Raw genomic sequence first — 24,812 nt, forward strand, 5'->3', positions numbered from 1 at the left:
GGCAAGGGTCTAAGCACTGTCAACACCGTCTAAGCAGTTCAATCACAACTCACTGGGACAGCTAACCAATCACAACACATTTTGTTTTTCTTCAAACCCAGAACTAATCGAGCCGTTCGTGCCAGGCATTTTTCGAACCACCAAACATGAGAACATGTTCTAGTACACCCCCAAAGCAAAATCAAGACTTTATAAAAGAGCATAATAGGATCCCTTTAAAAACATAATTAATTGAAGGTTAAAAGTTGGGGTAAGCAATTTTTAACGCTTTAGAAAACTGGGCAGAGTAGCAAAACAAACTTGTAACCAATCAGCAGTAAGGGGTGTGTCTACTCATGATGTGGAGGAGACAGCGTTCAATGCACAGGACTGACATTAGCTGAGCCAAGCAACAGAAAGTTGGCGGATAAAAAACAAAAGAGGAAAACATCTGTGGAACAAAAGAAGGCTTAAGGCAAGAAGTAGGACCTGTGTAAATATTGGATTAGCTTTCCAGTGCTGGAGAGAACTCAAAGAGCGGAAGGCCTGCAATCAGACGCCGAGTTTGCTTTGTTTCTTCTCGATACGTGCGTAACACCTTGTCCATGCTGCAACAGGTAAAGTCTGTCTAGTGTCGTGCCGTGCTGTATCTAGTGTAGACCATAGATATGTAAACATATCTATGGTGTAGACAGCATCGCTGATTATAATGAGTTTTATAGTATTTTGTCGTGCCATGCCACTCATGTCCGGTGTGATAGACATGGTGTAACATTGGTTTTGCTTTGTTTCACAGAACTTATCGTTGCCTGGGTTGCATACCTATGAGTGGGGCAGAGCTATCAAAATAGGGGCAAGACCCTTTTGGGGTAGGGGCGTGTTTGTTTTGGTGATTTCATATGTCAACATTGGCTTTCAGAAATAGCTTACCCCACCTTTAATAAAAATATCTCCCTATTAAAAATGCCCCTAAAATCAGTTTCAGAGAGGAAATATTATATTATATTATATTATATTATATTATATTATATTATATTATATTATATTATATTATATTATCTTGACATAAAATTTTTATTCCAAGTGTTGACATCTCAGATGAACTCTACTGTATGTTTGGTCTCCAGATGTGTACCTGTGTGCAGATCTCCAGGGGTTTCCCGCTCAGGCTCTGTGGCATCTCTCTGCAGCGGGTGGAGAGGTTGAGGATGGCGGTAGCAGCCATGTGCGCCGCCTCCATGTCGTGTGAGTAGTCGAAGCTGCTTTTGCTGCAGGTGCTGCTGGCGCTGCTTGCTCCTCCTCCTCCTCCACAGCTCAGGCTGCTGCTGCTGGGTCCGTAGCTGCTGGTGGTGCTGCTTGCCGAACTGGAGCTCTTGCAGTAGCGCTTCACTGACAGGACACACAGAGCAGTGACATTAACATAAGATCTATATGTGCAGATGTATGGGACAGTTAACAAAATACATTTTTGGTCTACATTTTGTTGTTTTAGTATGTAATTTCTCAATTATTAGAAATAAAAACTACAGCTGTTGACCAATGTGCTGTACAATCTTTAAATCACAAGACATCACATATACACAATATTAAAAAAAAACATAAAACACCTCTAGAATTGGTTAAAAGTCTGTGAAATTGAATGCTATACAATATTTGGCTGAGATACAACTATTTGAAAATCTGGAATCTAAATTTTAAAGTTTAAAGGCGTCCAAAATAAGTTTTTAGCAATCCATATTACTATGAATATAATGAACGTGAATGAAAATGATCTTTACTTAATATCCTAATGATTTTTGGCACGAAAGAAAAATCGGTCTTTTTGATCCTATTACGATCATGGACGATTCTGTTCCTTTTGTGTTTCCCCATTTTGGTCATGTTCCGTTTCTTGTTTGGTTAATTGACTAATCCCCACCTGTTCTCCATTCCCCAGATTACCTCCCTTGTGTTTAAAACCCTGTCTGTTTAGTTCCTCCCTTTCCGCGATTATCAATGTTATCACAGTTTGTAAAAGTGGTGTAAGGCACGCCTGCCGGCGAACGGTCCCAGAGAGGATTTTGCCACTTTCGTGGAGTGGGTGGAGGGAAGCCCTGCCCACAATCCTGTGACTGAGGGTGAGCTGCATCTGGTTTCTGGAAATTATATGGAGGAATGAATAGACATTTTTCAAATGGACCTTATAGACTGGTTTGTGGAGGTTATTCCTGAATCTCCTGCATCTCCGCTGGTTCCGTCCAACCTTGGATCTCCCATGTCTCTGCTGGTTCCGCCCAGCCTAAGTCCATCTGTGTTCCCTCCCAACCTCCCTCTCCCGCCTCCTCTCAAGCCAGCCAGTTCCTCAATCCCATCTCCGCTGGTGCCAGTCAGTCCCACAGCTCACCCTCAGTCAGCGCCATCTGGGCGCAATGGTTCGCCGCAGGACTTCCAGTCTCCAGCTCCGCCTTGGCATGAGGATTCCCTGTCTCTGCCTCCAGCCTCCAAGCCCTGGACTTCACCTCAGTCCTCCGACCCAGCGGCTCTGCCTTGGCACCCAGCTCTCTCGTCTTCACCGCGGCCCGTCATCCCACCAGCTCCACCGGGCTCCCTCGTCCCTCCGGCTCCGCCTAGGTCAGTCGTCGACCATCCGCCACCTCGGGACTCCACCCCTATGGCTTCGCCTCATCACTCCATCCCTCTGGCTCTGTCAGGCTCCTCCTTCCCTCCGGCTCCACCTCCATCCTCAGTCGCTCTGACTCCACAGCGGGCTTCCAGAGCCCCGCCTCCACCTCGGTTGCCGGTGTCTTTGACGCTGACTTGGACCTCCGGACCCTCTGCATCACCCTGGCTCTGCGGCTGCACTGCTCCATCTTGGGCTCCTTACCCACCGGTGCAGTCTCCGTGTGTCGGCCCCCTGGTGTCGTCGGCTCCTCCTCCACCATGGCTCCTCCTGCCGTCGACTCCACCATGGATCATCATCCTGGCTGGTCTCTGGAGCTCCATCTGGCTCCGCCTGCTCCGGGCTCCCCCCTGGCTCCTCCCTCCATCCACTCCACCCTGATTTCATGTTCTATGCTCCCTCATTGCCTGCCCCTTGCCTTCCCCAAGCCCGCCTCCTGAAACCCCACCCTCCCTCCGCTGGTCTCTTTCGGTGCGAGGACGCACCGTTCCGGGAGAGGGCGAACTGTTACGATCATGGTCTTTCTGTTCCTTTTGGGTTTCCCCATTTTGGTCATGTCCCGTTTCTTGTTTAGTTAATTGATTAATCCCCACCTGTTCTCCATTCCCCAGATTACCTCCCTTGTGTTTAAAACCCTGTCTGTTTAGTTCCTCCCTGTCCGCGATTAACAATTTTACCTCTGCTAATGTAATTGATGTTCATTAAACTCCCCTTTAATTTATTATCCTCCTCGTTCGTCTGATTCACACGCCTGCATACACAGTTTGTAACAGATCCATAAAATTTTTTTGGCTATGGCTACTCATATAACCCAGTTTCTTGCTCCAGGGTCACACACATAAAATGCTTTTAGTTTTAGTTAACTATAACAAGCCTACATATATATATATATATATATATATATATATATATATATATATATATATATATATATAGTGACGGGAGGAGCACAAAACAGACAAAGTGGGCGTGGCGTCAGGCCTCGGTGAGGCTTTTATTAAAAGAAATCATAAAACAGGGGATAAAGGTTGCCAAAGGGGAAGAGTGTCCAAAACAACAGGGAATCTGGTGTCCTCGTTGTGCTGCGGGGTTCGTGTGGGTCGGGCAGTGTTCATGGAGGCAGGGTCCAGGTAAGGGCGGAGTCGGCCCGGCGGACGCACACGCTCCCCTCTTCGGTCCGGGGCGCGAGGGGAGGCGGCGTCCTCTAACGGCCGCATCAATCTCGTTGGCCGCGGTGCTGGCAGGGGATGGACGGCCCGGCATCCTGGCCCGTCGGCCATGTAAATGGGTGTGGTTCTCATCCGGATCACGGGTCCGGCAGCTCACGTCTCTGGTGGTGCGGGAGTCCCTAACGCACCCTTCCCGGACCCACGAGGACACCAGTGTGCATGCATGGGGAAGAGACCGGTCTCCCGAGGAGAGGCGCGTTGGGCTTTTAAACAGCGGTGGTGATGAGGCTCCATTTCCTTCAGGTGTGCCCCATCACATGCCACCAGCCCTGACTCGTCCAGCGCCCCTTCTCTCACACACCCACTCCAGTCGGGAGCCTGGTGAAGGGCGGCGATTTAGGAGGGGGTGCCGGTGACAATCAGGGAGGAGGCAGCTGACTCGTCACATTCCCTCTCCCAAGTGACATCCCCGTCATTAGGGCGCCGCCCACACGGGAGTGCTACCATCCTCAACCAGGCTCCAAACGGTCGGAGTGGGCAGGGTGGGGATTCCTCTCCGGGTAGTCCTCCCTCTCGCAGCTATCGGAACAGGGAGAGAGAAACCCGGTTTTAAAAGACAGCCTCAACCAACCACAGGGTAAAATGACAATACCAGAGAAGTCACTTGCCCCTTTTGTGGCTGGGAGGCTGTCCCCGGTTTTCTTCCATCCGAGTCCGGGTTTTCTAGAACTTTTTCATGAACTTCCTCTAGTGGCCGAATCACTCTCGTTGGCCGCGGTGCTGGAAGGGGATGAACAGCCCTGCATCCTGGCCCGTCGGCCGTGTTAACGGGTGCGGTTCTCATCCGGATCGCAGATTTTTTTTTTTTTACAATTTAAAATAATTGTTTTTTAATTTATTATACTTTAAATTAATTTATTTCTGTGATACAAAGCTGAATTTTTAGGATCATTATCACATGATCCTTTAGAAATCATTCTAATATGATGATTCATTATCAAAGTTGGAGACAGTTCTGCTGCTTAATATTTTTTCAGAACATGTGATACCTTTTTAGGATACTTTGATGAATAAAAAAAAAAGAAAAAAAAAAGAAAAAGAAAAAAAAAGAAGCTATGTTTTTAAAATAATTTTACAATATTATTGTTTTTTCTGTATTTTTGATCAAATAAGTGCAGGCTTGATGAGCAGAAGAAACTTCTTTCAAAAACTTTAAAAATAGTAATGTTTCCAAACTTTTGGTCTGTATATATATATATATATATATATATATATATATATATATATATATATATATATATATATATATATATATATATATATATATATATATTAATATATATATTAAACTATGTAGACACTATATAGCCTACTGTATATTAGATATCATTGCCATGCTACAAATGAAACATAGCAATTAAAAAATACATAGTAAAAATTCAGGAAATGTTGATATAATAGCAATAAGTATTTTACAATATTCACAAAATTATTCAGTATACTATGAAACAATGGCCAGAAAATAATTCCATCTAATTACAGTCCACTGTTTCAGCCTTTTATAAAAAAACCTTTTACCTTTTAGTGCCACTCAGTGGACATTTTATTTTCGAACAACCAATGTAATAAAACATTGCCAGATTTACATTAATCTGTTTCTGATAAAACTGAACATGCTTTTAAGCGCCACTCACGGGTCATTTCACTTTGAAAGTGTTGTGAAACAAATTATTTTGGCCATTATCCATAAACCCATAGAAATGGCTATTACTACTCAAAGCATGTCACACGACTGAGCAATAATTTGGTTCTCTTGTTTTCCAAATATGATAAACTCTTTTCTATCTGGCACCAATTGTAGCCTGACTAATTTCATGAACTGGTGGAATTTCATGACACAAAATGCACTTACTTTAATGCATTTTGTACACAGAAAGACAAAAACCATTTTGTCATGATACACTGTCATGTCAAATAATTCCTTCAGTCCAAAAGTTTGTCAAGCCACACTTGGTGTCCCATTATCTCAATGAATAGGACATTTAAAGGGTAACACCTTCTTTTACAGTGTCCTTACACATGTACTTACTATAATAATATGAGAAAATTATGCCTATAATAAAATTTAACCTAGCAGTAACTCATGCACATGAAAAATGACATAGGATTTACGTTAAAACACTTAGAAAATGCTAGTATATTTCACAAATAATAATAATAATAATGAAAGTAATGGCAAGTGACACATTGAATTAAGCATGACATTTTGAAGTAGAAAGACTGAAGCCGTATTTTCTTGTAAAATGTACTCTGTTTTATCTTTTATTTATTTATTTTTACAGTGTAGTCACCTTATATTACTCTGTACATTCTGGGTAAAACATATAGAAACTCAGTATGTTACATAGTGTCCTGTAGTTAAATCCCTTAAAAGAGCCTGAAGGCTTGTTTATTATGATGATTTGATTATTATAAGGGGATTTTAAATGACGGGGTGTTGGGATGTAGGTGAATAGACAGTCTCTGCAATTTGACAAAAGACACAATGAGCCAAAACCACCGGCTGGGCATCAAAGTGACATCTCCCACCGGGCATCCTGCTGCCATCGCTCTCTGTCTCTCTCTCTTCTGCATTCCTTTTACTCTATCTTCTCCCTCCAGTCTGGTCATTAAAGCATGGCTGGGGATCTCAGTCGTATGCACAGAATTGCAATAAGAAGCAGCCCTATATCCAGACTGTAATTTGCCTAAACTGCCTGATTCATTATGCATCTGCCTACAGATCATTTCCATACCTCAGAAATACAGTGAAGGAAGATCTTAGAGGCTTTTCTAACAGGGTTTAGTTCTTTGCCAACCATTATAGCTTTCTTAGACCTTAACATTGTCAAATGTTCAAGAGTCATAGTGATAATAATGATCATACATCGACCACAGAAAGTATATGAAAGATTAAGAATTATTCTTTGCTTTATTGGACAACATAAAATCAAACCAAGCATTTGTTGTAATGTCATTGAAAATAAATGTAGTTTTCAATCATAAAACAACAACATCCAGGAAATAATGACATAGACTGTAGTTTACAGTTTATAGTTCAAGTCCTCTGCTGTGTGATCTTGCTAAAAATCACTACCTGCCAGGGCTATTAGAATTACCTCAAACTGAAACAATTAAAAACTTTGTTACTTAAATAATAACAATAATATATATATATATTTCAGTTACTGTTTATTTTCATGTTAGAATGACTTTTGAACGGTGGTGTATATTAAGGCCATAGAGCAGATGTGTGAAAGCTTAAGTCTTACCATCATCAGTTTTGGGCAGTGTGTCCCGACTGTGGACTTTGGGTACAGCAGTATGCCGTTTGCTGTAGATGTTGGTGTTGTCATAGCTGTTGTAGTCAAAGTTGGTTTTGGAGTATTTCTCTAACTCTTTAGCCAGGTTGGATCGTGGGGTTGAAGTGGGCACGTTGTTTTTATAGCCGTACTGTGGAATCTCTAACTGTTTGACGAAGCACATGGGCCTGGAACAGATACATCCAGCGGTTTATATTGTATTGTATGAATGAATGCATGCTAACCATTTCATGAGCTTTGCACAGAACATTCAACACAAATTGTTTCCTATTTTTTAAATACCCAGTTTCTGGCTAAGAACCAAATTCACAGCTTGACCTGAGTGTCAATGTAAAGCAATGAGGACCGTTTACCTGAGCACACGATCTGAACCCTGGTTGGATTTGCCTCCATCACATGACTGATGTTTCTCATGGGCTTTGGCCAGTTTCTCTGCAGCCGCTATTGGACAGCCCGATAGGCTGGATGAACAGAAAGAAATGTCAGGGACATATCTTAAAAAAGACATGACAATATGTGACATATCAGTGAAGTACCAAATGCAGATTCATCAGTCTTCATTTCTCAGACTCTTTCTGATTTCATACTGTATAAAGCAGATTGTAAGAGAACTAAAGTGACATGACATTCAGCCAAGTATGGGGTCCCATACTCAGAATTCATGCTCTGCATTTAACCCATCCAAAGTGCGTGCACGCACACACACACACCCGGAGCAGTGGGCAGCCATTTATGCTGCGGCACCTGGGGAGCAGATGGGGGTTTAGTGCCTTGCTCAAGGGCACCTCAGTCGTGTTATTGCCGGCCCGAGATTCAAACCCACAACCCTAGGGTTAGGAGACAAACTCTCTAACCACTAGGCCACGACTTCCCACGTAGTAGAATGCTGACCCGTAAAAAACAAAAATCACAAAAGTGAGATCTCTTAGATCTCTTAAATGTTTCTCATGCAAACCACCATTATGGATTAAATAATCCATAAAGATATGAAGAATTGAGACTTGTGCACCACAACAACATCAAAAGTTGTGCATCCAATCCAATTTTCCCATATTTTGGTTGAAATTCTCCTGTGATTCAGTAATGCACTTCAGCAAATATATGCAAGAAAATATGAAAAGACTACATCAACTTGGACCAGTTTCATTAGCTTTGCTTCTATGTTAAGACTGTGTCAAAAAAAAAACACAAAAAAAAATCTGACCAACTAGCAGTTATCCAAGGGGTAATCAGTCTTCAAGATTCATATTATAGACCAATCTACGTTTTTATGCAACCGACTTAACCAATTTGATTACTAACACGTGAGACTAAGCATTATATGCAACCGGCCCTGGGTTCTGACACAAAACCAGACACCAATGTTTGCTATTATAAGATAGAGATTTAATTTTGAAATTTTCCATTAAAGTTTAAAAGATTATCCACACTAAAAATGGCATAATAATAAAAAATATATATTTATAATGACATTATATATATAATGTCAATTTCCTTCTCAGAAGGTGCTGGCAAACAAACCCAAAATACGAAGTATGATCTCTGTTTACAAAAAAAAAAAAAGCAACATGAGAGCAATACAAGGCTCCTCTAGTAAGTGCTACTAACTCAGCACACAGAGATATGAAAGGCTTTAGTAGCTGAAGATGAGTGTGTGTGTGTGTCTGTGTGTGTGTGTCTGTGTGTGTGTGTGTGTGTGTGTGTGTGTGTGTGTGTGTGTGTGTGTTCATGACATGAAGCGAGCTGCCAGATTTCTATTGGGCCGTAGGAAATGTAATTTCACTCTTGCAAGTACAAGTGAGGTGTGTGTGTGTGTGTGTGTGTGTTTGTGTGTGTGTGGGTGTGTGTTTGTGTGTGTGTGTGTGTGTGTGTGTGTTCAGGGCACTCTGGCTGCCGTCTGGAGCAGGCTGTCTCCCCTGGTGAGGTGTCAGTGAGGTGCTAATGGCTGATGCTCCCTACAGAAGCTGCTGAGAGCATTACTGCAGCATTCTCTCCAAATAACTGCATGAACCATTTCATCAGCCCACTACGAGCTACATGTAAAACCTTCCACAGAAGAATGTGTTTTAAAAGCTGAGTAATTGTGCATTTGTAGTACTCTACATTTATCATCACTGTCAATCTATTCAGTAAATGAATGTAGTCCTGCATTGACGTCTGAGGCCATGGATTATCGATGTTTCTTTCTTGTTTTCTAGTGATCTCGACATTACGAAAGTTGTTTTCTGTAATCACGACGTAATATTTTCTCATGATAACAACATAATGAAAGTTGTTTTCTCATGATCATGACTTAATTTTCTCATGATTTCTATATTTAATATTTTCTTGTAATGTGCATCTTTTCCTTATTTTTAATCTTTATTGTTAATCATGAAATGTGTATTGACAGAGTGATTTATATGTAAAGTGTATAGGCTAATTTAATTCAGAAATCTAAAATCATGCCTAAAATCATGTTAATGACACAAACAAAATATTTAGCATAGCCTACTCTCTCTGGAAAAAAAATATCAACAGTGACGGATTAGTCTTTATTTATGTATTGTAGATGTTATTACTAAATGAAGCAATATTTGCTGAAATATCCACAACACAGGCTGCAGTAAGAGCGCATGGTTTATCTATCGATCAGATGCATGTCAAAGTTGCATTCATTACTATAGCAACAGCAGATCAAACTGTCTAAAAAACAACTTTTGTTATGTCAAGATCATTAAAAAATGAAGTAGATAACGAGAAAACAACTTTCGTTATGTCGAGATCACAAGAAAATTAAGTCTTGATCACTAGAAAACAAAAAACAAAAATATTAATAATCCATCACTAGCAACATCAAATAAAGTTGCAAGAAATAATGTTTTTATTTTCAAACTTGTTTCCCAAACACTCCCCAATCATACATCCATGTCTGGCATTTTTTGGAGAAAAATAAGTAGTCCCCCACTGTGTTGGGTATAGATGATATGACAGTGATGTGACATTCAGCCAAGTATGGTGACCCATACTCAGAATTAATGCTCTGCATTTAACCCATAACACACGGAGCAGTGGGCAGCCATTTATGCTGCAGTGCCCAGGGAGCAGTTGGGAGTTCAGTGCCTTGCTCAAGGATACCTCAGTCATGGTATTGCCGGCCTGAGATTCAAACCCACAACCCTAGGGTTAAGAGTCAAACTCTCTAGCCACTAGGCCATGACTTCCCCATATGCAACTAATTATACTGAATCAACACTGAACTGACCTGAGCTGAATGACAATATGACTGTTTTTAGTAGAGCTCAAACTTGCTTCATAAAGAATAGATTTACATAGTTATTCAACCAAACTGAACCAACTGAACTGACTGGAGCTGAACAATTAGTCTTATTGTCTTACTATAGAAGCTTTATAGCAGAATTTGGATTTGCGTAACTTTTGAAGTTTGCATCACTGGCTCTTTTACTTTCTTGTTTAACACTGTAAATGCTGCTTTAAAACAATCGTTATGAAGATTTATGAAGTGTATGAAGTGACTAGACTAAATTTACTGTAATCTGGATTGCATAAACATATTCCCAAAATTAACTACTTCTAAATAGATTATATTGCATTTTAAAATGCTCAGATCACAGTTAATTTTTTATTGATTACATTACATATTAGTCACACAGTAAATTATTATACATTTTTAGATTATCCCTAACAATAGTAATAATGATAGTAATTAATAATATAATATATATATACAATAATTTTAAATTTTAATGATTTAAGTATCAGTTTATCATCAACTCATGAATCACCTGCAGTTCTTTCATAAAGCCCAGATTGGGAAAGCTTAATGTAATGTGGCATTTAATGCACTTCATGTTGTTGATGACAAAGGATGGAATATATTTACTTTCTCTTTGTATTTTTTTATTATTTTATCAATGTGATACAAAACAATCCTATACAAATCAATGTGATAAACAACTTAGGTCAAAAGTAATATAAAGTTATAAAAAAATAGTCCAATTAGATTAGAAATTAGAAACCAAATATGCAACTGAGAAATTTTCTGAAGAAAATTAAGTAGGCAGCACTGTGATTTTTGACTTTTTAAATAAAATGCTGAGAATGTACACAGAACAGGTTCTCTCATCCACACAAAGAGGAACTCACCTCCTGTGAGAGTTCCTGTTGCTGTTGACGTGACCCCGGCCCGTGCAGCCAGGCGTAGGGCACTTAAGAACATTTTCATACATTGCAAGAACTTGACAGCAGGCGAGAGAAATAGGGTGGAAGATTAGGAGTTAGAGGCCCACAGTTAGTCATCAGCATTAGTGTGAAACACTCGTTCATTATCGCCAGCATGCTCAGAACCAGAGACATCAAACAGCGGCATGCAAAGAACTGCTAATGGAAGAACAGTGGCATGCACATGCACCATGCAGCGCGAGTCATAACATTCTATTCTATTCTATTCTATTCTATTATGTTCTATTCTATATATATTTTTTTTAAGGAAAAATGTCTTTTGACTATTAGTAATTAAAAAAACTAATTAGTAGTTTACTTAGAGTGTACTTAAGTGTACTTCTATAGTCAAATGGGATAGTAATTATACAGCTAATAATAGTAGGCTTATAGACGGTTTCATCAGGCACTTCCGGTCTGTGTTGTGTTCATCGGTCTGGCTGCGGTGCCTTCTACAAACGCAGTTAAAGTTAAGGTGATGAGTAAGACTTAAGTTGGGCTCAGGTGGTTGTGATGTGGGATGTGTTTCCCATACATTCCCATGCGCATGGGTGTTTTACATCACTATTTCTGAAGGAAGACTTGCATGGTATATGCCTGATAACACAGCGTTTGTGAGCGTAGCTCTGCTTTGTTTACAGCTGTTACTGGGGAAACCTCTATTTCTCGCGCTTTATGCATCTCCTGCTCGCAAATAATTAATTTGCATTTTCATTAAGTCCACCTGATTTACGCAGCAAACATATTTTGTTTGTTATCAAAAATATCTACTCTAGAGGGACTTGGCTGATGTTATTGATTCTATTTGGAAGTCTACCGGAAGTTAAGTTAGGGCCAAAAAAGCGCCCATGTGCTGTAATGTTTGTTTATGTTGTTGCCGTTGAAACCGTCTATATATTCATTAGTAGTATAGTTCACAGTATTGAAGTACAAAAGTAAAATTTAACTACAGTACCTGTGTACTCAAAGTTTACCACCATTACATTGACGTATAATTAAAAGTAGACTTTTATAAACTTAAAGAGTGGGCCAATTTAGTCACAAGAAGTGTTAAAATAGTACACTTATAAGTATACTACTAGTATTTAAGTACACTTAAAGTACACCTGGATGACATCCTTAAACTGCACTTACATTGACTTATTCAAATGAATTTGAAGTGTATTTCTTTTCTTCTAAAACTGGTTCTAAAACTGACTGCTAATGAAAGCATATGAAACTCACAATATTTACAAATACTTAAATGTAGTTAGTTGTTTAAGCAATTTTTCACTTTATATATGTAATTCATTAAAAAAATATATTATATCACTTTATAATTTCTTTCATTTACTTTATAAATGATCATTATAACATTCTATAATGCTTACACACCATGAACTACTCTATTCTATTCTATTCTATTCTATTCTATTCTATTCTATTCTATTCTATTTAACTGGATTCCCTGCTGCTAGCTTGAAGATGTTGTAAGTAAATTTTGATGCTTAGTTTAACACGCCAGTGTGGTGGATTGTGAGTGAGCAGAAAGACCCTGACTGCATTCTCATCACTAGCTGAAGCTTTCAGCTAACGTTAGCTCATGCATCCAGTCATCCGCAGTGAGGTGCTGCCACTCTATATTGTTTCAGCTCCGCATTTCTCTTTCATTTGCAGTAGACGCACGTTAACAATCAATGAAATCAACCGCCCAAACACTGCCTCTCTCTGATCCCAAACACTGTAATTCATCTGTACATGCCTTTGTCTCCTCTATCCATGACCAACTAAACTCTCCGCCGACAGCAATTAGATTACTGTTCATTAGGACACTGAAGTGGGGACAGAGAGCGTGGGCCAGGGTGAGCAGACCAGCGCTCTTCCGGTGCTCATCTTCATCATTATCAGCTCCTTAATCCTTCACCCTCATCTTCAACATACTCTGACATGTTCATTACCGATACCTCCACTGACTGAGACACATGCCTTTGTGTGTCTGAATGCAGTTACAATTTAATTTAAGATTTATACTTCTATAATTTATAATTGTATAAAGGTGAGTGGTTTTACTGAAGACCTGATGCATTCAGATTTTGTCATTCTCTTGACTATTGTCTTAAAATTGTCAAAAGTAACACTTCAAAGACAGTTCACCCAAAAAAATGCACATTCTGTCATCATGTTGTTCCAAAACCTATACGGGTTTGTTTCTTCTGCTGAACACAAAATAAAATATTTTGAAGATTGTTGGCAACCAATCATTTGACAGTAGCAAATGACTTCCATAGTTATTATTATTATTTATTAAAATGCCCCCCCCCCCCCCCCATTCTATGGAAGTCAATGGCTACCATCAACTGTGCTCAAAAGAAAAAAAGAAACTCATACAGGTTTGAAAAATCATGTCAGATCATCAAATTATGACATAATTTATATTTCTTTATATTATCTCTTTTATTCATTTGAATTGGTTTGTTTACTAAATGTAAAATGCCTCATTCAGCCAATAAATTAATTGAATCAACTAAAGATTTCTTGTTCAGCAAATATTCAGCTAGTAACACAATAAACTGATCTGTCCTTTTAGTCGTTATATATGGATATAGTTTTATAAGACACTTAATATGTGAAGTAAACACTGCTACTGTTGTTTCAAGATTTTGTTCTATATCTCCCATATTTATTTTCAGTAATGTACATTAAAGTGTTTAATGTTATATTGTGTTCTTAAGTGGATGTTTATTGTATTATGGTAGTGTCGTGTGTTATCCTGATAATGTTTTGTCTTTGTGTTTATGACCCTGTGCATCCACAGACCATTCCAGAAGAACTCTGATTCACCATGTGGTTTCCTAACGTGCCACCTGTATTACAGTATCATGATCATGGTTATCAGTACAATTTAAGGTTAAAAATATTTTTAATACTTCAGTAGATCAGTATATTATTATTATATTACTGAAAAAATATATATACATGGCTGTAAATAATATCACAAATAATTTCTTTTTTTTACCATTAATAATGAAAAAATAGTTCAAAACCCCAACAGTAATGATAGGACATGAACATAAGACAAAACATGGTTTTTAATATTTAATATAACTTGAAGATGCTAACAGGATTATAAAGAAAGAACCAGCAACTAAGTGACTCAAAATAACGAACCAAACATTCAGTAAATGTGTGTCATATGTCACAGTCCACACTAAAGTGATGGCCATCTAAAAATGTCCTTGCTATGCCACTTCCGTGTCAGCTCACAAACTGTCTTGCCATCTGGACACTTTAAAAGCAAATCTTTTTGTTAACTAATTCCAGCCTGTAGTCAAAGCCATCAGTTAGTTTGACTGCCATCTGGTTAATTTGTGAATAAAACACACACAGTTTTTGCATGCATTTTAATGAATCGTATAAAAGAGCTTTGGTCAAGGTGAATGAGAGGAAATCTCATTCGTTCTTCCTGTCTGTAACTCTTTCATCAGATTATAATTATTACAGTTTATTCAACTGGATTTAATTGAGCATCTAAAACAAAATAAACTGGCCTCCATTAAGATAGCGTTGTAATTATCAACAGAAACAATAAACGCATTCATGCATGTCTGTGATATTGCGATGGAAGTTTTCTCATAAGCTGAAGGGTAGATGGGTCATTTCCACTATGCAGTACACATTCATGTTCACATAATATATCATTTTAACACATTCTGACCTAAATTATGTTCCAGGGACACCAAAATATACTCTATGTTCTTTAAATTTGAAATAATTTTCAACAAAAAAACAGTACAATTTGATATATTTTTTTAAGTCATGTCCATCGCATTTTACAGTAAAAAATGCTTGGCAAATAATTCCTGTTTTTTTTTTTATTCATGTATTTATTTATTTATTTTATTTAATGCAAAATATTGCGGGGGACACTAAAGCAGACAGAAATGTCAAAAATGTTACAACCATCTCCAGTCTCCCCACTCCAAGTTTTTTTTTTTTTCAATTTGGAAGTAAGCAGTATTTGAATATCACTGGCAATGGAATGTGGTTAAAATACAATAAATAAACAAATACATAAATAAATAAAATTGTTTTCAGCAACACTGTCTTAAAGTACATAACATGTAAATTTATAGAGCTGAAAAGGTATTGCATAGGAATGAGCAAATGTTTGTGTGTGTGCGTGTGTACCTACTTAACCATATTTTGGGGACAAATTCTTACCCAGAAGTGAGCTAAACCTGACAAAATCTCCAAAAATCTTTCCTCATTTGTAAAACTGGTATAAAAATAAAGTAAACAAAGTTTTTTTAAATTGTCAAAATGCAGAAAGTTTTCTGTAAGTGGTAGGTTTAGGTGTAAGGTTGGTGTAGGGCGATATAATATACAGTTTGTACATTATAAAACCATTACACCTATGGAATGTCCCAATTAAGATAGCTAAGTAAACGTCTGTTTGTGTGTGTGTGTGTGTGTATTTTGTGTGTGTTGAGGAGGACGGCATGCAGATTGAACTGAAGACTGGGTCACACAGACAAACACATTCAGACACACGGTCAACCAATGATTATGAACTCTTTTCATAAATGCCAGCTTGAAAAAATGAAAGCAAGCACATGTGGCACTTAGGTTTAGAATTTTTGTGCTTACTTTCTGGTGGGACTCTGTCTTTATGAGGGCATCCAGACAGACTGCGATGATGTGGGTACAAACCCGTCACATGACCTGTGCCGTCACAACCAGGCGTTGGACACCGACTCTCTTTTTTCCCTGACCGTGAGGAATCTGAACACACAAACAAACACACAAATAGAATTGATCGCTAATTAATTTGTTTATAGATAAATATGCAAGTGATCTGATAGAGTTTGGTCCTCATTGCAGCTTATTCTGTCCAAGAACAAAATAACACTGACCGACGGGCAAAGCAGCAAAGCTGAGGATTAATAAACCTAAAATCACTTATATGATAATGATAGACTGATATTTTTATCAGTGCAAATGGACTATAGAGTATTTATGAAGTATTTATTTTCGACCTTCCAAAAATACTAAGCACATAAAATTTTTGATCAGAATATATTTGAGGATTGTTTACTCAGTTGTTTCCTTGATATGCCATGTGCCTCAAGATTTAATTCCATAAACCTAGAAATTATTTGATCCTGGTATTCCCAGGGCATTTAGAACTTTGATATTTGCGATATCTGATATTTGATATTTAACTTTGATATAAAGTTCAAACTTTAATGTCTACTAAATTGAATGGATTATTAATATAGAATTTACTATAATATATATATATATATATATATATATATATATATATATATATATATATATATATATATATATATATATATATATATATGTTACAAACTTGAATATACACTACCAAAATTTGGCAGTATTATTAAAAAATAAATAAATAAATAAACTTAAAATATCATAATTCATAGTGTAATTCAAAACATTCATAATTTTAAAATAAATGTACAGTTCAAATGAATGTTAATGGGCATATTAGAATGATTTCTGAAGGATCACGTAACAGAGAATACTCGAGTAATGATTCAGCTTTGCATCAAGGCAAGGCAGTTTATTTATATATTCCACATTTCGTAGACAATGGTAATTCAAAGTGCTTTACATAAAAGAAAGTAAAATAATAATGAAAAAATAATAATAATAACAAGAATCAAACAAGCAATTTTAAAACTTTTAAAATTATTAAAAAAATTACTTATTTTAAATTAATTTAAAACAGTTAGAAAATGATTTTACATAAAAACAAAACAAAAAAAAACAGTGAAAATATAGTTCAATCAGTTCGGAGATTGCACAGTACTCATTCAATAAATGCACAGCTAAACAGATGAGTTTTGAGTCTAGATTTAAATGTGACCAGTGTTTTAGCACATCTGATCTCTTCTGGAAGCTGATTCCAACTGCGGGCGGCATAGTAACTAAAGGAGGACTCCCCTTGTTTTGTGTGAACCCTTGGTATTCCTAACTGACTCGATCCTAGTGATCTGAGTGGTCTGTTAGGTTTATATTCAGTGAGCATATCTGAAATATATTTCGGTCCTAGGTCATTTAGTGACTTATATACGAGTAAAAGTACTTTAAAATAAATCCTAAATGTAACTGGAAGCCAGTGTAAGGACCTGAGGACTGGTGTGATATGCTCAGATTTTCTGGTTCTAGTCAGAATCCTGGCAGCAGCGTTCTGGATGAGCTGCAGCCGTCTAATGGTCTTTTTGGGAAGGCTGGTATGGAGCCTATTACAATAGTCCACCCTGCTGGTGATGAAGGCATGAACAAGTTTCTCCAAGTCTTGGCTGTAAACAAAACATCTAATTCTTGCAATTTTTTTTAAATGATAGTATGCTGATTTAGTTACTGTTTTGACATGACTACTGAAACTAAAGTCTGTCTCCAGAATCACACCAAGATTCCTGACTTGATTTTTAGTTGTTTGACCCCTAGCGTTAAGGTAAGCATTCACCTTGAACACTTCATCTTTGTTTCCAAATGCAATGACTTCAGTTTTTTCCTTGTTTAACTGAAGAAGGTTCTGGCACATCCAGCTTTTAATTTCATCAATGCATTGGCAGAGTGAGTCAATGGGGCTGTAGTCATTTGGAGATAAGGCTAGGTAAATCTGGGTATCATCAGCATAGCTGGTATAAGCAATTTGGTTCTTTCTCATTATTTGACTTAGTGGGAGCATATACAGGCTAATCAAGAGCGATGCAAGAACTGACCCTTGTGGGACTCCGCATGTCATGGACGTCCACTTAGACTTATGCTCTCCTAGACTCACATAATAACCTCTCCCTTCTAAGTATGACCTGAACCATTTGAGTACCATCCCAGAAAGCCTGACCCAGTTTTCCAGTCTCTCTAGTAGTATGTTATGATCAACAGTGTCAAACGCAGCACTGAGATCTAGCAATATGAGCACCGATATTTTGCCAGAGTCACAATTTAAGCGAATATCATTTATTATCTTAATGAGTGCTGTCTCTTTGCTGTGATGCGGTCGAAAACCAGATTGAAAATTGTCCAGGTATCCATTTGAGTTTAAGTATTTGTTCAGCTGATTAAAAACTACCTTTTCTATAATTTTGCCTATAAAAGGAAGATTAGATATTGGTCTAAAATTGCTCAAAATGGTGTTATCAAGATTGCTCTTTTTCAGGAGGGGCAACTGCAGTTTTTAAGGAGTTTGGAAATGTCCCAGAAAGAAGTGAGGCGTTCACCATTTCTAAAAGATCTGCTTCTAAGCAGATAAGCACAGTTTTGAAAAAAAATGTGGGAAGTGTGTCAAGATAGCAGGTTGACTATTTTAGGTGTTGCACTATGTCTTCCAGAATTTTGCTATCAATTGCTTCAAAAGTAGACATAGTATCTTTTTGATATTGTGGCCTAATCTGTCTGACCTCTGCATTACTTGAGGATGTGCTAATCACCTTCCTGATATTGATGATCTTCTCAGAAAAGAAGGATGCAAACTCATTGCATTTGCTGTCTGAGAGCATTTCACTGGGAATCTGACTTGGGGGGTTTGTCAGTCTCTCAACAGTGGCAAAAAGAGTACGAGTGTTATTTAAGTTACTGTTTATAAGGTTTGAGAAGAAATTCTGTCTAGCTGTGGCTAGTTTCACATTAAAAGCATGAAGGCTGTCTTTAAAGATGCTACATCCGTTCCTCTGTTCTGCATTGTCTTTTCATAGTCTGAACTGCTGTTGATCTTCTCCAAACTGATTTCTGTCTGTTTGTTTTCTTACTGACTATTATTGGAGCAATATCATCAATAACATTCTTAACTTTTGAGTTAAAGGAATCAAGAAGAATATCAACAGAGTCTGCAGAAATTCTTGGTGTTAAAGATATAGCCTCCATAACTGTACACTATCGAGAGAAATAAATTACATTTTAAAATATATTACAATAGGAAACAGTTATTATGAATTGTAAGTTGAATGGTAGTGTAATTTTGACCTTTTGTCCTTGTTAGAGTAAGTGTAGTTTGTACAAGCAGTGTCTGTCCTGAACCTTGATCTATATATTCAATGCAGAGCACATCTCTTCCAAATAGCTACCAAGAGCTATTGGCTATGTTTCAAACAGAGAGAGCACAGGACAGTGAGTGAGTGAGTGAGTGAGTGAGTGAGTGAGTATGCTACTGTTACCACCTGATTAAAATTTTAAGGATGGAGTAACTTGGGAACGGGCATCATGTTTCCTCCTTTCTCAAAGTGAGCTCAAAACAGACAGAAATAGCATGAGATCATATGAAAGATGTGGGCTCATTTTTGGTGAAATTGAAAATAGAATGAAAGTGACATACAAGAACTCGTGCTCTGCATTTAACCCATCCAAAGTGCACACACTCACGGACTCAACCATTTATGCTGCGGCGCCCAGGGAACAGTTGGGGGTTCAGTGCCTTGCTCAAGGGCACCTCAGTCATGGTATTGCCAGCCTTAGACTCAAACCCACAAACCTTAGGGTTAGGAGTCAAACTCTCTAACCACTAGGCCACAACTTCCCGACTTCCTTAAAACAATAACCCCTAAAGTTTTGCAAATGGTAACAAAGACACACATATATCTTGGTACATATCATGAAATGTCCAGGTCAAATTCCAATCATCTTTATAATGGTGAATTCAGTAGTTTGGTGCTGTTTTCCCATTAAGAAATAAATTGTGTTTTTGGGAAGAGTCATCTTAATGGTGTGCATAGAGTGTTTTAATTATATGGTGCGGGTCATATCAGAATTTGCATTGTCTACAATAGAGTAGGTGAATGTTAACAGAGTAATATATATGAATACACAATTCATAAAACTGTATACAAAAATCCCCATGCAGCAAAATACTGAAGTGAACACATAATTATGTAAAATGTCAAAAAAAGTTGTACCTTTAAGTACATTATTACAAATTGCACTTTTTATATTAGGTGTAATAAAAACATAGTCTCTTCTAGTATTTTATAACTTTATTTCATTTATATTGTATAATATAAAAAACAGTTTAGAAGTATTTAAAAAATATATATTTACCATTAAGATTTTAAGTACACAAAAAGTAGTACACTTCAAGATTCTAAACATCTAATAAGGCCTGAATCCTCTATTTTGCAGCCATTCCAAAAAGAGAGAAAACAAGCAAGAGTGAGAGAGAGAGCGCAGCCGAGATGAGTAGAATACATATTAGAAAGTGCTGGTTATTGATTGTGGCTTCGGACAAGCCATGCTTTGCATAGCAAATGGCCCCCATTACCATAGCGTCTGTGGATAATTAATGTGCAGTCAGTGGTCCTGTCGTTTGTTATCGGTCATACTGATACTGTTCAATTTCCATCTCCGCCTCGTGCATTCTTTAAGGAAGAGTTCCTTCCATAACTGTCAGGCCTTCACACTTTTCATAAATTATAATGCCCCCTGGTTAGGCAGCGTCTGCCGCTATCTCCGCCGCGGCAAGATGTTATCATGGTGTAATGGCTGAGCATCCCTCATTATTCTGTCATTAGAGAAATAATGTCCGCCATGCATGCAGGCCAAATGTCCTTTCATGCGTGCTGTCAGCCCTTCCTCATCTGGAGAACAGTGGATGAAAATTCTCATGGGTTTTTTGAGGGTTTGTTCACCCAAAAATGGCACTTCTGACATCCTTGGTCTTGTGACCATTTTTTGAAGGTCTTGGTATCAACAGCATTTGTACTCTTTCTCAGAACATATATATATATATATATATATATATATATATATATATATATATATATATATATAATTTTTTTAGAAAACTTCCTGCTTCATATGCAATAAGTACTTTATTTCATTTGTTACTGTTTTACTGGGTCAGAAATTAAAGATGCTGTACGTAATTGTTATCATTTTTTTATGCACTAAAGCATAGAGACACCAAAATATGTTTTAAAATATTTAGGAAACAATCTCAGATCACATACTTGTTTCTCTGAGAATCAATGCCACCGCAAGTTATTCTACTTTGAAATTTGTGTTCTGGGTCGGAATGTCTGTTTTTGTTGTGGTTTGTGTGACTCCACCCACTGCCATTTTACCCAATAGTATTTCAACACCTGGGGATGCCAGTTGGTGAAGAAAATAGTGTTTTGCAGCCATGGAGGCCTGCAATTGAACTGGGTCAGAGACTGCAGATTCTACCTGACATAAAATGCCCTGAAATCCATTGTAAAAGTTCTAGAAGAAACAACTCTCTCTGATATTTTTGATTTGGACTGCAGTACCCATTTTAAACGCTAGCTCTCAATTGTACATACTGCACCTTTAACAGGGAATTATGTCATATATATTACCAAAAACTGCTTTGAACAATTCTCTTTAATAAATTATTATCATTTACTGATATGCCACCACCTACTTTAGTTTCAAGTCTAAATGTATCTTCTTTTTTTCAGTCATTTTTATTTAAAATTGTACTGTATATTTTGTTGAATAAATATGGTAAAAAAAAGAAAGTATTTTTCTGTTTTTTTTTAAGAAAGTTAATTTCAGCTTCCTATTGTTTTTATTTGTTTGCTTATAGAAACCAAAGAAAAATTCCTACACATAAAATTTACCTCTGCAATGATGTTTTATTATTTTTATCAAGACATTTCTCAGGCAGTAAATATGGATCTTTCAGCTTAACCCTCTGGAGTCTAAGGGTATTTTTGGGGCCTGGAGAAGTTTTGTCATGCCCTGACATTTGTGCTTTTTTCAGTTTCTTATAAATATCTAAATGGGTAAAGTCTAATCTCACTGTAATCAGCACAAACTGGGCTATAATAATATAAGAAATGCATGTATGTACATGATTGTGTTTTTGAGAAAAAAAATATTATGCATGGTTAGTGAAAAACTAAAAATGTTAAAACACTTGAATAAGGCAAAAAAACACATAAAGAACAATGGTTCCCGGGATTTTTGAGAACTGGAGCTTGTAGCCTAGAATTTTTCTTTCTAAATGATGTGAAAATCATCTTGTTTACTTTTTCTAAGACACTTTTTGTTGGTAAAAGTCATATGCGAGTAGGCGTCAACTACCATGAATATCATTGTGATTTACACCTGAGAAGACAAAGGCCTGCATAATGAGCTGCATAATGAGCCATTCAGTCATCTGTGCCACTGTGAGTGAGGAGTTACAAGAGAGAATGTGAGAACAAAATAAATCTATATAATTTTATGTTTGTAGTTTATTTAGAATATATTTAATTATCCCACAACATAATTTAATATCCACTTGGGGGTGCAGTTAAACAGTTTATTAGAAACAATCAAAGCTGACTTTCAAACAAATTGTTTGGCATCCTTACTCCAGTCACACAATCCTTCAGAATCCTTTTAACAATCTTATTTTCTACAAAAAAAAAACATTTATTGTTATTATTATTATCATTATTATTAATGTTGAAAAGAGCTGAGAATATTTTTCTGGGTTTTTAGGGGGAATAAATTGAACGAAAAGCATGTTTTTACATTTGTGACAGTTATCTATTTGTTACATTTATATTATTTACATCAAGCTTTTGAATGGTATAGTATTGTATATTGTTATTGAAACTTCATAATGTTTCACTTGATTACTATACATTTAGTCAGGAATTATAGTTTGGAAAAAGTATTTGGAAAAAGTCTAACTAGTAAAATGTTTACACGTTATGTATAAACTAGTACAAGTATATAAATCAATAAAAAGAGACTTACTCATGTTTATGATCTCTGCTGAATAAAGTGCTGCATTCTTTTTTTCTGAGGAAATCCATTTCTCAAATCCTCAACCACATGACATCTTTTTGGGGTGAATTATGTCTTATTCCTCTCATCGCGAAGCAAACAGTAAAATAAACACTTGAAGAACAGGCTCGCTGCTTTTTCTTCTGTTATGGGCGTATTCAAGCCGCGCGCTTCAGTTTGAATCTGAATAGCGCGTTCAGCGCGGGGGCGTGGTCACATTAGATATAATGAAGGGAGACTTGAAAAACAGACATCGCGTTGTTTTCATATGGATTACTTTATCACAGAATATCTGTTTTCGGCGGCACTTGTTTAGTTTAAAAATAGACATGTCAAGCTTTCTATAGATATCTCCCCCATGTATTTTCGTTGAGTATTCACGGAGTTACAGTTCATTTTAATGACTTGTTTGTAAATGAAGATAAGCGCAGACAAAGGCTGCAGACAGCACACCTTGTTTGTTATCTTTATTTTATAAGTGCACAAAGTTTTGTTGTTATTATGTCTGTATCCAAAAAAAAGTAGACCCTTTACAGATTCGATTGATGTATTGCTCTTATCTGTACGATTAAAACTGAAAGTGTAATTTAAGGTCTTTTCGGGGTTATCAGGAGAAAATGACTCAAAACGCGTATCCGCGTTAATCGACTCGAAAGGGTTAATTTGAGAAGTGCTGTTCTAGTCTTGGTCAACCTGCCTTGGTGTTGTCTTTTGGTTTCAAACATGCAAAGTCTTCGCCTTGTCTTAGTCTACTGGTTACTTATGTACTGCTAAGGGAATGAGTGTTGCGCTAATTAGCCTATGGGGAAACTCCTCATAGCATGACATACTAAGGGCTCTCCTGTATGTATGAGCTAATAATGAAAGCCAAACCGCTAGGCTGAGGACCACATACCATGACCTTCCCCACTTACAAAAGGTGGTCAGGTAGATTAAGCAAACAAAATCCATGCCTGCAGGGCAGGTACATCCAAGTTATAATATCTGGTGAAGGTAGACGGCCGCAAAGATATCACCAATACAAATTCTGCTGGACCAAGCCCAAGAGGAAAGATATCCCACTGGTGGAGTGGGCACTCACTCCCACTGAGGAGTAAGCCAGGGCTATAGTATCCACTATTCAGTGAGTTAGGCTCTGTTTTATTACCAGCAGCCCTTTAGAGCAGCCTCAGAAGTATACAAAGAGCTGCTCTGAGTGCTGAAATGGGCCAGAGGACACAACATACACTCTTAGAGCTGGAACTAGGCAGAGTGGATTAGGAACCTGCTCTCCTTCTGAACTGGGAAGTGCTAGAAGGATGATCACTTGTTCTCTGAATGGATTTAGCCATGTCTTGGCTTGAAGACGACTCTACCCCCTGACTATGTAAAGTGCTTTGAGTGCCTAGAAAAGCGCTATATAAATGTAAGGAATTATTATTATTATTACAGTGGTTAGGCCCAAACTCAAGACATGAAGCACTGACCGACAGTGCTTGCAGATCACTCACTCGCTTGACCAATGCTAAAGCCAGAAGGAGGGTGGTCTTAAGTGAGAGGGGCTGCAATTCAGCTGACTGCAGCGACTCAAAAGGAGGGCCTCATAGGGCCCTAAGGACTATAGATATGTCCCTAGTCAGCACAGTATGAGGGTAAGGCAGATTCAATCTCTAAATTCCCCTCAGAAACTTA

At 37.7% G+C, this 24,812-nt stretch overlaps 1 protein-coding gene across 2 annotated transcripts in view; it reads right to left on the reverse strand.

Moving 5' to 3' along the window:
* Window positions 1-24,812, reverse strand: part of LOC132111829 (myelin transcription factor 1-like protein) — a 146,569-nt gene that overhangs the window by 12,331 nt on the left and 109,426 nt on the right. For both annotated transcript variants that reach the window (XM_059519449.1, XM_059519450.1), the window contains 5 exons: window positions 16,017-16,151; window positions 11,316-11,406; window positions 7,523-7,630; window positions 7,119-7,336; window positions 1,115-1,368 (listed from right to left, as the gene is read on the reverse strand). In XM_059519449.1, the coding sequence (XP_059375432.1) occupies window positions 1,115-1,368; window positions 7,119-7,336; window positions 7,523-7,630; window positions 11,316-11,406; window positions 16,017-16,151 (806 nt within the window). The remainder of the gene's footprint in view (window positions 1-1,114; window positions 1,369-7,118; window positions 7,337-7,522; window positions 7,631-11,315; window positions 11,407-16,016; window positions 16,152-24,812) is intronic.

The sequence above is a fragment of the Carassius carassius genome, chromosome 31 (assembly GCF_963082965.1).
Source record: "Carassius carassius chromosome 31, fCarCar2.1, whole genome shotgun sequence".
Classification (NCBI taxonomy): Eukaryota; Metazoa; Chordata; class Actinopteri; order Cypriniformes; family Cyprinidae; genus Carassius; species Carassius carassius.